The 11,014-nt window shown below is 40.0% G+C and overlaps 3 protein-coding genes across 6 annotated transcripts in view; all 3 read right to left on the bottom strand.

The window, feature by feature from the left end:
* Positions 1–11,014, bottom strand: part of LOC145487524 (polyglutamylase complex subunit TTLL1-like) — a 104,507-nt gene that overhangs the window by 29,990 nt on the left and 63,503 nt on the right. The gene's annotated exons all lie outside the window — the stretch shown is intronic.
* Positions 2,658–3,095, bottom strand: LOC145487569 (uncharacterized). The gene has a single exon (XM_081466396.1). It carries the CDS (start codon positions 3,093–3,095, stop codon positions 2,658–2,660), a length of 438 nt encoding a protein of 145 aa, XP_081322522.1.
* LOC145487537 (uncharacterized) lies at positions 7,447–9,749 on the bottom strand. Its single transcript, XM_081466359.1, has one exon. It carries the CDS (start codon positions 8,475–8,477, stop codon positions 7,452–7,454), a length of 1,026 nt encoding a protein of 341 aa, XP_081322485.1. The 5' UTR covers positions 8,478–9,749; the 3' UTR covers positions 7,447–7,451.

Genomic DNA, 11,014 nt, shown 5'->3' with positions numbered 1-11,014 from the left:
GTAAATAATGTACAAGTAATAACAGACCGAGTGGAATACAATTACCGGAGTAATCATTTAGGAAGAAATGGACATCATCTTGAAAACTAGTGAGGCAATCTCAGATAGTGCAGAGTGCAATTTATGGCTCCGATACAGTTAAGACATAGGTCCTCACTCCCACCATTCTCTCCCTTGGTAGTCAACTAGGCCTTTTCCCCTTGCAAAATATGAGCGGAGAAACATGCAATGAGATGTAATCTTAGCACTGTGTATGTTTCAGGTTTGTCAAGACTGCTTTGAATTTTATGGTGGTGTTTTACGCTGAGTTTCAGTCACTTTAAATTCAATAATACGCAGAAGTGGCAAATATGACAATTTTATTTTTCACGCCAACGTTAAGGTATGCAACATGATACCCTAGACTTGTTTCCTTAAAACCATAAGAAAGATGGACATTTTTTACTTACTGCTGAGGATAAATGGACTAAAGTTAAACATCTGATGTAAAAACAAAGAGGAATGACTTTGTTTTATTCAAAATGCAAATTTTCTTTTCACCAATAAACAAGAACTAATCTTAGTATCAAATAGTGATGTCCAGTCACAGAATAGTGTGTTCTTATTCAGGTCAAACTTATATATAATGCTATAAATTGACAAAACTGAGGAGCATTTCAATAAGAAGTACTGAAGGTAGAGATCGTTACTTTGTCAAAATTATATCCTACATCAGTGAGCGAGTCACCTCAAAGACTGATGAAATTAATTGGTAGTTTCAGTAAGTGACATGGAGTCTGCGGCAATAATTGTGAAGTTTTTTGTCACAAATTTACTAGTTTTACATTTAACTAACGCCGGAAAGTTTTGGCTGAATATGAACTTTTTGCTCCCTTCGTAGAAGAGGAAATAAACAAGCCACTATGGAGAAGCAATATGTTTCCGTTCTTTATTTGAACCTAAGAAGATACACAGTCACAGTGGTGTTCTTTGCACTAAAAAAGGGAGAACTGACCTTACCTGAAATATAGCTGCTATACCCGGTCAAAACGAGAGTGTGGCATCACTTGAAAAAACACGCAGATCTGAACTTGAAAACGGAGATTTTCACACTAGCAATGCTAAAATGCATGCATCTTACATGTTGTGTTCTATCAAAAGGAAAAGCACTCCAAATTTGTGTGATCCCGTATGAAATGAATCTTTCACCTAACATGTAGTCGAAACTGACGCTACCTTACTTGCGCATGCTTTTCTAACAAATTGCTTTTGTTCTTAAGAGAATGGCACCACAAGGATAGCAAGAGATTTGCGAAAACATACATGTATATACGGTTTTGTCATGTTTTCAAAAAAAACAATGAACGTAAGTATGACATGTTTTACGTAATGCACACAGATACCTACCCCACCTAGCCCTCCATCCTGCAAAGCTAATTGATTAATTGAAATTAATTAATTAAACAAATAGTGCGGTACGGCATGTAATCCCGTAGTACTTTCATGCCGAAATTGATTTTTTCACTGTTTCACACTAATTTTGGGCCAAATAATAAGAATCTGATGGGATTCAAATTTTCCGACCCCATCTTCCCATATTTCTGGCTACTTAAGGATGTAATTTATGCTAATTTATGCTAATTCGATGTAAAAATAAGTTTAGATTCAAGATACACGGACCAAACTTTATACGAAGCTTGCTCTTGATGATGTATGTCATATGACTTAAAATGGTTACCATGGCAGCCAGCGATAATGTCAGGATTAACTACCTGTTATTTTGGTGGTGGCCATCTTGGATCTGCCATCTTGGGTTTTTGAACTCTCATTTTTCTAAAGCAAAACAGTGCATTTTAAATAAGCTTTAACTAACAAATGATTTCCATTACGAGCGATGTCCAGTTAAGTGCAGAACTTCCTATGTTTTCCTTTTTTGTTAAACACATGTATTCTTTCAGTTTTGTCATATAAAAATATCATTGACTTTTGTTAGTTCCATAGTAACAACACAGACGCTATTTGTCTTCTTTCTGATACTAATGCATGATACTAATGAACAGTTCTGTTAAAAGTGTTTGTGGATAAAATGTGATGAAAGTTCTTACGCATTAAGAGCATCATCATCATCATCTTCCTCGTCATCAACTCGTGTGCCATCTGTATATGGATTTGTACAGCTTTTTCCAAAGCATTTACAAAGAGGAATGCATGGAATTCCATTCTTGAAACAGCTGCAGCTTCCCTTGCAGTCTGACTTGCAGCCACATTTGGGAAGCTCAACAACAGCTTCGGTTGCAGGGGGAGACAGGTGCATAACAGGAATGAATGCTCCTTGGTGTCCACTCAAGCCATTCTCTTTAATGGGAGGAAGATCTGGGCCGCTGCTTGTATGGAATTTGTTGCGCATGGCCAGAAGTTTGCGCATGTGATGTGTGGGAGTAAGGAAGCACCTGTTGGAGGCTGCATTTCACCTTCCAAGTTCCTGGATCAAAAGAGCTCTCATCGAAGTTCAGGGTAGCAGGTCCTGCTTTGCAGTAAGCTTGGCAGCCGGCAGACAAATTTCTCTAGGTCTTTAACTTGAGTTGGCAGTTCTTCATTGGCTAACTTGTTTTGGATACGACCCTCACCAAGCTCTCTGAAAGAGTCGATCACAGGATGGTAGAGTGCTATGTAAGCTTTCATCCAGCTCTTCTTTGTGATACCAACAAACTTCCCTCCCCAGTCGGTTCTGTTGAGGGGTGCAATCCAATCAGACCTTGACACTTGTATATTCCAATCGCTTGGACTCGTTGAATAACATCAATCTCTCTGTAGTTTGTGTCCTTGCCTGTCAAATAACTCAGGCTATTCAGGTTTCCACGACGTCCCCTGGAAACCAAGTCGAGCAGCAGGACTAGTACATCAGTGTTGGGTGAGGACACACAAATCTCCTGTGACAAATGCTCATCTAGTGAACGCAGCACTTGGTTAGGGATCAGTGTGTTGGCTTCTTTGTGGATGTGTTCTACTTCACAGTCGACACATTTGGTTTTGCTATCGTAAGCCACAACCAGCTTGATGGCTGTGTTGCTGGAGAAGGGTGCCAATAATCCATTGGCAAACAAAGTGACCAGCATGCTTTTAGACTTTGATGATGACAGAAGTTCCTTGATGGACAAGGTGAGCCTCGTTTCCAGATGTATCTAGAACTCAACAGATGTTGTGGATCTGTTTTGGCATGTCTTGTTCTTCAAGGAGCTTTCCAAGTAGCAATCAAACACTACTCGGCTTTCATCAAAACCAGACACCATTTGCTCGATACACTTGATACATTATTCTTGGAGGTCAGAAATCTTCAGGATAGTGCTTTTTTTTTTCAGACCTGTATACAAATCATAAATACAACATGTTATACAAAATATTACTATTATTGTCTCTATTATTATTATTATTGTTGTTGTTGTTGTTATAGTTTCCTTGAACGATTGCCACAGCATCAATAACAAGTATTCGACACAGATTTCCTGTTGCTGGTGGTGTTTCTAGTTGTGGCTGTGGGTTGGCTTCCTCTATCAAACGCTTCAGGATGGCTTTGTTGATTGGAATATAAAGAGATCCATTGATGGAACATAAGGAACGCATCACCACTGCCATCCGTACTCAGCGATTGTTTCCTTGAGTCTTAGCACAAGCTCTGGCCTACTTCCTTGGATTATGAGGACCTTCTGAGTAACTCCCGTTCTTCATGTAGTTTGATGACTTTGTCCCCTACACAAAGTTTTATTAGTTTTCTCCATCCAGTCTGAGAAGGTCTTCAGTTTCAGCTTTTTCATAGTGTCCCATAAGGAGTGCTTAGAAGATAGCAACAGTCTGTCTTCAACGAATTCTGCAAACCACTTTTGACCTTTCTCTGCATAGCACCTCAGAAGCCTTGGATACTTTAGGAAAGCTGTTGAGATACTGCTTTACCTTACTGGTAAGATGTGGTGATGTGATAAGAAGGCAGTCTAGGGCAGCTTCGTCTTGACTTAAACCGACTATACCTCTGTGATGCTTTAATACCTTGATTTCCTGCTCTAGTGTCTGATCTGTGAACAACCACGTGAGCAGGATCTCTGACTTTGCTACAACAAAATTCCCGGACCTCAATGCTTCCCATGTCATAGGATCCTCGCGCTCAAGTGCCTTTATCTGTGTGAGGTGGACTGGCATTAGCATATTTGAGGAGATCGTGTGTTAAGAAGTACTTTATAAGGCGTTCCAACCCTGCCAGGTAGCCTTCCCAGTCCCCAGAGCAGCAAGCATAGATGAGCTGTAACAGGTTGTCCACTTGCTTGAAGTACTCTTACTATCATAAATCATGCAAGATCCCTAAGTCCTTGTTCTTTACGCTCTTGTGGTTTCATCTTTTCAGAGTACCAGGACCGAATGTCGTCATACATATTAACTATCTCATGACTATACTCATCGAGGGCCTCTCTGAAGGATACGAAGATACAAATATATGAATAAAGTGTTTCATTTTATCCAGATGTTCACTATTCTCTGCGTTAGCCTTTCCCAATTAATCTCCAATACAAACTTGCCGTCGTGAGGAAAAAATAAACTTAATTATGCCCATCACTGTGTTTCCCGTGCTCTCGAATTCAATTTGGCACATGTAAAATGCAATGTCTAAATCAAATGCTGCATTTTTTAATTCAAAGTGACTCAAATTGGTTTTTAATTTGACGTCTATATCAGGCCTAAGTGAAGAAATAAAAAGCCGTAAAACTCCAAAATTTAGGGTTGTTTTTGTAATTTTGAGCCCTGAAAAGACACTTGTTAGCTCGACCAACACATGTAATCATTCCTTAGATAACGTTTATTAAAAATGCACTGTTTTGCTATAGAAAAATGAGAGTTCAAAAATCCAAGATGGAGGATCCAAGATGGCCGCCACCAAAGTAACAGGTAGTTAATCCTGACGTCATCGCTGGCTGCCACGGTAACCAATTTAAGTTGTACAACATATGTTGTCAAGAGCGAGCTTCGTATGAAGTTTGGTCCGTGTATCTTGAATCTAAGAGCAAAGATATTTGTAAAACTTATTTTTACATCTAATTAGCATAAGTTAGCATAAATTAAATCCTTAAGTAGCCAGAAACATGGGAAGATGGGGTCAGAAAATTTGAACCCCATTGGATTCTTATTATTCAGCCCAAAATTAGTGCCAAACAGCCAAAAAAATCAATTTCGGCACAAAAGTCCTATGGGAGCGATTTTTCGAACATACATACATACATACATACACACTTTATTGGCTCGTCCCCACGGGGCTTTTAAGAGTCAATTTTACATTACAAAATTAAAAACTAAGTACGTGACCATGATAAAAGAAGATAAAAGTTAATACAATTAAATAAAGCAGTCATTAAGAAGCTTTTGCCTGAGTAAGCGCTTGAAATCTGTCACAGATGGGCTAAGTTTGAGTTCAGGCTGCAACTCATTCCACAAAGAGGTTGCTCTATATTGAAAGGTCCTTTGGCTGCTAGCAGTGCGGAAGAGTGGAATGTTCAAAAGTTGGGAGTTTCTGGTATTCCTTGTCGAGATGGTGGATCTTCTGATGAGCTTAGATGTCAAATACTCTGGAGCACAACTTGTCATGCACTTAAAAGCCAGAACAGCAAAACAAAATAAAGTTGATGCCTGATTGGTAGCCAGCGCAAGTCTTTTAGCAAAGGAGTTATGTGATCGAATTTTTTAGCGCTGCAGAAAATGCGATAAGCAAATTCTGTACTGCTTGGAGCTTGTCCAGATTAGCTTGAGTAGTATTGCTCCAAACAGAAGAGCAGTAGAATAATTTACTTAACACTAAGGCATTTATAATAATAATTAAGGTGCGTTTATCAAAAATATGCTTAATGCGATTTATTTGGCCTAATCATGACATGCATGAGGATACAGTGGAAACAATATGCTCATTATATCTTAAATTAGAGTCCAGTGTGATGCCAAGGTCTCTTGCAGCCTTAACGGGCTCGAGTTCCTTCCCTAATGGAATTAGCCTAAAGTCGCTAACCTTAGCAGTCATTTGCCAGCTGCCGAATATCACTAGTTTTGTTTTATCTGGGTTGAGTAAAAGCTGATTATCAAAGCACCAACTCCGAATACTTAACAAGTCCTTATTCATCTTTGCTATCGCTTCGTGCTGATTGTGGAGTTGAAATGAATGAGTAGTTTGGTATCATAGATGTAACACCGCGATGAACAATTTTCTGGCACAGAAGGGAGGTCATTAACATAGATGTTAAAGAGTAATGGGCCAAGGATGCTCCCTTGTGGAATGCCAGAGCTAACAGGTAGTTGGGTTGACAGAGTTGTATTTCACTAAAAAAGTTAACGTTAAAAAAGCAATGATGTTTTGACCGCTCGACGGTCATTTCAAGTTGAAAAGTAAAATTTTTACACGCGCCCAAATATAAACAACAGTGGTCTGCTTCTCCATTACCACAGTCATGTCGATAATAGGTACAAGCGCGGACTATTGACAACTATGCTCGATCGCACACATCGCCTGTCTTCGTCATGGTCCTACTTCACTGAGGAGTGTGAACGACTGAAGTCTGTTTTCTCTAAACTGAAATATCCCAAGCACCTTGTTGACTCCACTGTCAAAACCTTCCTAAATTTAAAGGTCGCTGACCAGCCCTCATTACGGTCCAGATCTACGACAGAAAACACTACTCGGGTTGTCATACCCTTTAAAGACCAGGAGTCTGCTAATATCGTGAAGACACAGTTGAAAGATCTCAGTGTGAAGCTGCAGACTAGTGCTCAACCGGTGTTTACGAGCCGCAAGATTGCCCAGGAGTTCCCGACAAGCGAACCTAAGCCTCAGCTCATTGATCAACAATGCGTTGTGTATAACTTCAAGTGTGACCAGTGCGATGCTGGTTATGTCGGTTACACCTGTGGCCATCTGTTCGTACGTGTTGATGGACATAGAAGCAAGACCTCGTCAGTACGCAATCACTATGATAATAGACACGCAGGCAGGATTCCGGATGACCTTCGCACTTGTTTTAGCGTGTTGAAAAAATGCCACAACAAGTTTGATTGTCTCATTAATGAGATGTTACTCATTAAACAATTACAACCGTGTTTAAATGTACAATCAGACTCAGTTCGCGCTAAAGTCTTTGTCTAACTTATGCAAATTAGAAACTCTGAACTCTTAGTTACTCTTGAAATCGCATATTTAATTAGTTTCCCTTGACAATGGCGCCAAGATGTCACCGAAACGTCGGATTTGTCTATCGTTAGTTTTTGCCTGTATATGTTTGCCCAAATGTATACAATCGATTATAAGAATACTAATGAGACACTGACTAAAACTCTAAAATATTTACATAGAAACAATACAAGAAAATTGCGGCATGAGTAACAAATTAAAACGTTAAGGCGATAGAAATGATTTAAAAAATATATATAAAATAATTAAGTAAATAGCTTCACACAGATTGAGTCACTCTGTTCAATTTTGGTTGAAGTTTAGGAATAAAAAGCATTTCAAAAATCAAACAGTCGAGTTTACTGTGACATTTTTTCAAAATCCTGAAATTGCTTCCAATAGTCTCTGGATCCTTTCCGTGCTCATCCTTTACATGGTTGCCGATTGTTGATTGCTTATGTTCCTCCACATGTTGATGTAGGTGTCGACTCGTGAAGCTGACATAGTCTGCATCGCACAGACCACACTTGTAATAATAAACAACGTTTTGTTGATTCACAATTGGAGGTTTATGTTTCTTTGGTTTGAATTGTCCTTTGATCTTCTGACTTGTGTAAACAGGCTGGACAACGGCATCAATCTTTCGACTGAGATCACCAAGTTGGTGTCTTACCGTATTCGCCGATTTCTGGTCTTTGAACGGTAAGACAGTTCTTATGGGAACATCTTGTTCATTGGATACTTGTTGTCTAGAACACACATTCTCAGTAACTTTCATTTCAATAAAATGTCTGATGGTGTTCTCTATGAGGGTTTTGGGATAATCCAGGCGAGCAAAAACCATTTTAAGACATTCACATTCTTGATGGAAGAACTGCCAATTTGAGGAGAGTTTGAACGTACGGTTTAACATTGTCTTCAGTAGAGAATGTTTATACCTTACGTCAACATGGCTTTGGTAATGCAGTAAAAGCCCAGTATCGGTCAGTTTCATGTAGACCTTCGTATCTAGTAGGGGACCATTTCTGATAATCACCATTCCAAGAAAGGGAAGCTTGCCGTTGTCTTTGAGTTCCATTGTGAAGCTGAGTGAGGGGTGGATTTCATTTAGTGTTAACAAGAATTCAGAGGCAGATGAAACATCGGGCATTTTGCTGAGGGTGTCGTTGACATAGCGCTTATAGAAAACAGGCATCTTGTTTTGGTTTTCCAATTTTTCTTCAATATGGCACACAGATGCATTTGCCATTAGTGGCTTGAGGGGAGAACCAATGGCGTCCATCAACGACCAAACCGTTAATGACATCTTCTCATTTGCTGGTGATCTTCATGAGATGAAAATTGATGAACAGGCCTAGGACAGTGTGGTCTGTGCGATGCAGACTATTTCGGCTTCACGAGTCGACACCTACATCAACATGTGGAGGAACATAAGCAATCAGCAATCGGCAACCACGTAAGGATGAGCACAGAAAGGATCCAGAGATCATTGGAAGCAATTTCAGGATTTTGAAAAAATATCACAGTAAACTCGACTGTTTGATTTTTGAAATGCTTTTATTCAAACTTCAACCAAAATTGAACAAACAGAGTGACTCGATCTGTGCGAAGCTCTTTACTTAATCATTTTATATATATATTTTAAATCGTTTCTATCGCCTTAACATTTTGTTACTCATGCCGCAATTTTCTTGTATTGTTTCTATGTATATATTTTAGAGGTGGGTTTCGATCCGTCTATTGTTAGTCACCAATGACTGATGACAAACTTTACACGAGTCTTTCAGCCAATACCATCATGGCCATACTGACCAATCACGTTCAACGGACCAGACTTATAACATCATTGACTGACAAACACTATTCACTTGACTCTGAAGATGACTTCCGCTCAGGTTGTCGAAACGTCAGTCACCAACAACAGTTCTTTTCAGAACTACACTCACCCAGATGATCACACTATATGAACTACTGCTACTCCTGGGTTCAAACCATTTACTGTGTTACGTTCACTTGGACGACAGAGCGAACGACTTGGAAACAACTACATCAGTTCGGTAAGTACTGTCAGACGAATACGCCAACAACTTTGGTTCAACCACCGCTGCAAAGACCAGGGTCTCGTTCCGGCCGGACTTAAACTTAAGTCTCCATTGAACACACAAGAGGCCATCCAGATCGTCAAATCCACCTGCAGATGTCTGGTCAGAGCGCGGATAAACAACTGTCACAGAAGACTCAACTACTGCAACAATAAACTACAACAACAACTTGACAAACTTAAACAACTGTTACCGACTAACTTACTTGAAACTGTTATGACAATCGCCGACAAAACCACAGACCGCGTTTGTACTGAACAAGAACGAAAACTGACAACACTTCAACACAATAAAGACAGAAAACGACCGAAAACTGACGACAACTGGGTCAGGAATATTTCTTCCCGTCCCTTAGACAAAACCGAGACTCACATACTGTCCTATGGACTAAAACACTCAGTGACGCCTAAACGGATACCGACCGAGTCTATTGTATCTAGTGTTGAGGCGGTTCTGTCTCGTCAGTGAGACTTATCAGAATCTGCCAAGGATAACATCAGAAGCAGAATTGCTTCCACGGTACAATCAGCCTCTATACCTGACAATAACTTGACAAAAGACGAACAGCAAGCACTGAAACGACTGAAAAACGGCAACAACATTGTCATACTACCAGCCGAAAAAGGACGTGTCACTGTTGTTATGGACAAGACTGACTACTTTGACAAAATGGACATACTTGTTAACGACAAACAAACTTACGAAGAACTTAAACGCGACCCGACGCCAGCACTTCAACGTAAACTTAACAGCAAAATACTTACACTTAAAAAGACTGGCGCTATTGACACTCAACGCTACTATCGACTGAGGTGCTCAGTACCTCGACCACCGAAACTTTACGGACTACCGAAACTGCACAAACCTGGTATACCGATGCGACCTATCGTGTCATTCTGTGGGTCCCCTATGTATCAACTATCTAAGTACTTGACGACCATCCTGCAACCCCTTACTGACAAATCAAGACGCAAACTACAATCTACGGAGAACTTTATTGACGCTATTAAGACAGTACAGATACCTGACGACTACAAACTTGTGTCTTTTGATGTGAAATCACTGTTCACCAGTATTCCACTTCAATTGGCATTACAGTGTACCGAGACCGCCATACAACGATCTACTGTTAAACTACCGTTACCTACAGAAGACATCATGGACTTACTGAACCTTTGCCTTACATTGACTTACTTTTAGTACAATGGTAAACACTACAAACAGTTACATGGAACAGCAATGGGGTCGCCTGTTTCTGTTGTTGTCGCAGAAATTGTGATGCAACACGTGGAGGAACGTGCCCTTGCAACTTGCCGACAAACGATACTGCTTTGGTTACGCTATGTTGACGACACCTTTACCGCCGTTCACAAAGATGAAATTGACGATTTTCATGACCACCTAAACGAACAGAATGCCAACATCCAGTTTACTAAAGAGATTGAAGAAAATGGAAAACTTCCTTTTCTAGACTATTTGGTAAGCCACGACAACGAACTATGAACAACAGTGTACAGAAAACCGACGCATACCAACAGATTACTTGACGAATCATCCTACAACCCGACTTCACACAAAGCCTCGACTATCAAGACTTTGACGAGATGAGCGCAACTAGTTTGTGACACACCGGACAGCTTACGTGACAAAAACAGATACCTTGAATGTGTTTTTCACAAAAACAACTACAATGCTAACTTTATTCGACAAAACATTTACCGACCTATTGAAGCTGACGCTA

This window comes from Orbicella franksi, chromosome 5, assembly GCF_964199315.1.
Source record: "Orbicella franksi chromosome 5, jaOrbFran1.1, whole genome shotgun sequence".
NCBI lineage: Eukaryota > Metazoa > Cnidaria > Anthozoa > Scleractinia > Merulinidae > Orbicella > Orbicella franksi.
The sequence above is the reverse complement of the archived record's forward strand: the minus strand, read 5'-3'. Positions and strand labels throughout refer to the sequence as shown.

Bases quoted from the DNA above. Each gene is read 5' to 3' on its own strand.
- LOC145487569 (XM_081466396.1), bottom strand. From the start codon at position 3,095: ATGCTGGTCACTTTGTTTGCCAATGGATTATTGGCACCCTTCTCCAGC.
- LOC145487537 (XM_081466359.1), bottom strand. From the start codon at position 8,477: ATGTCATTAACGGTTTGGTCGTTGATGGACGCCATTGGTTCTCCCCTC.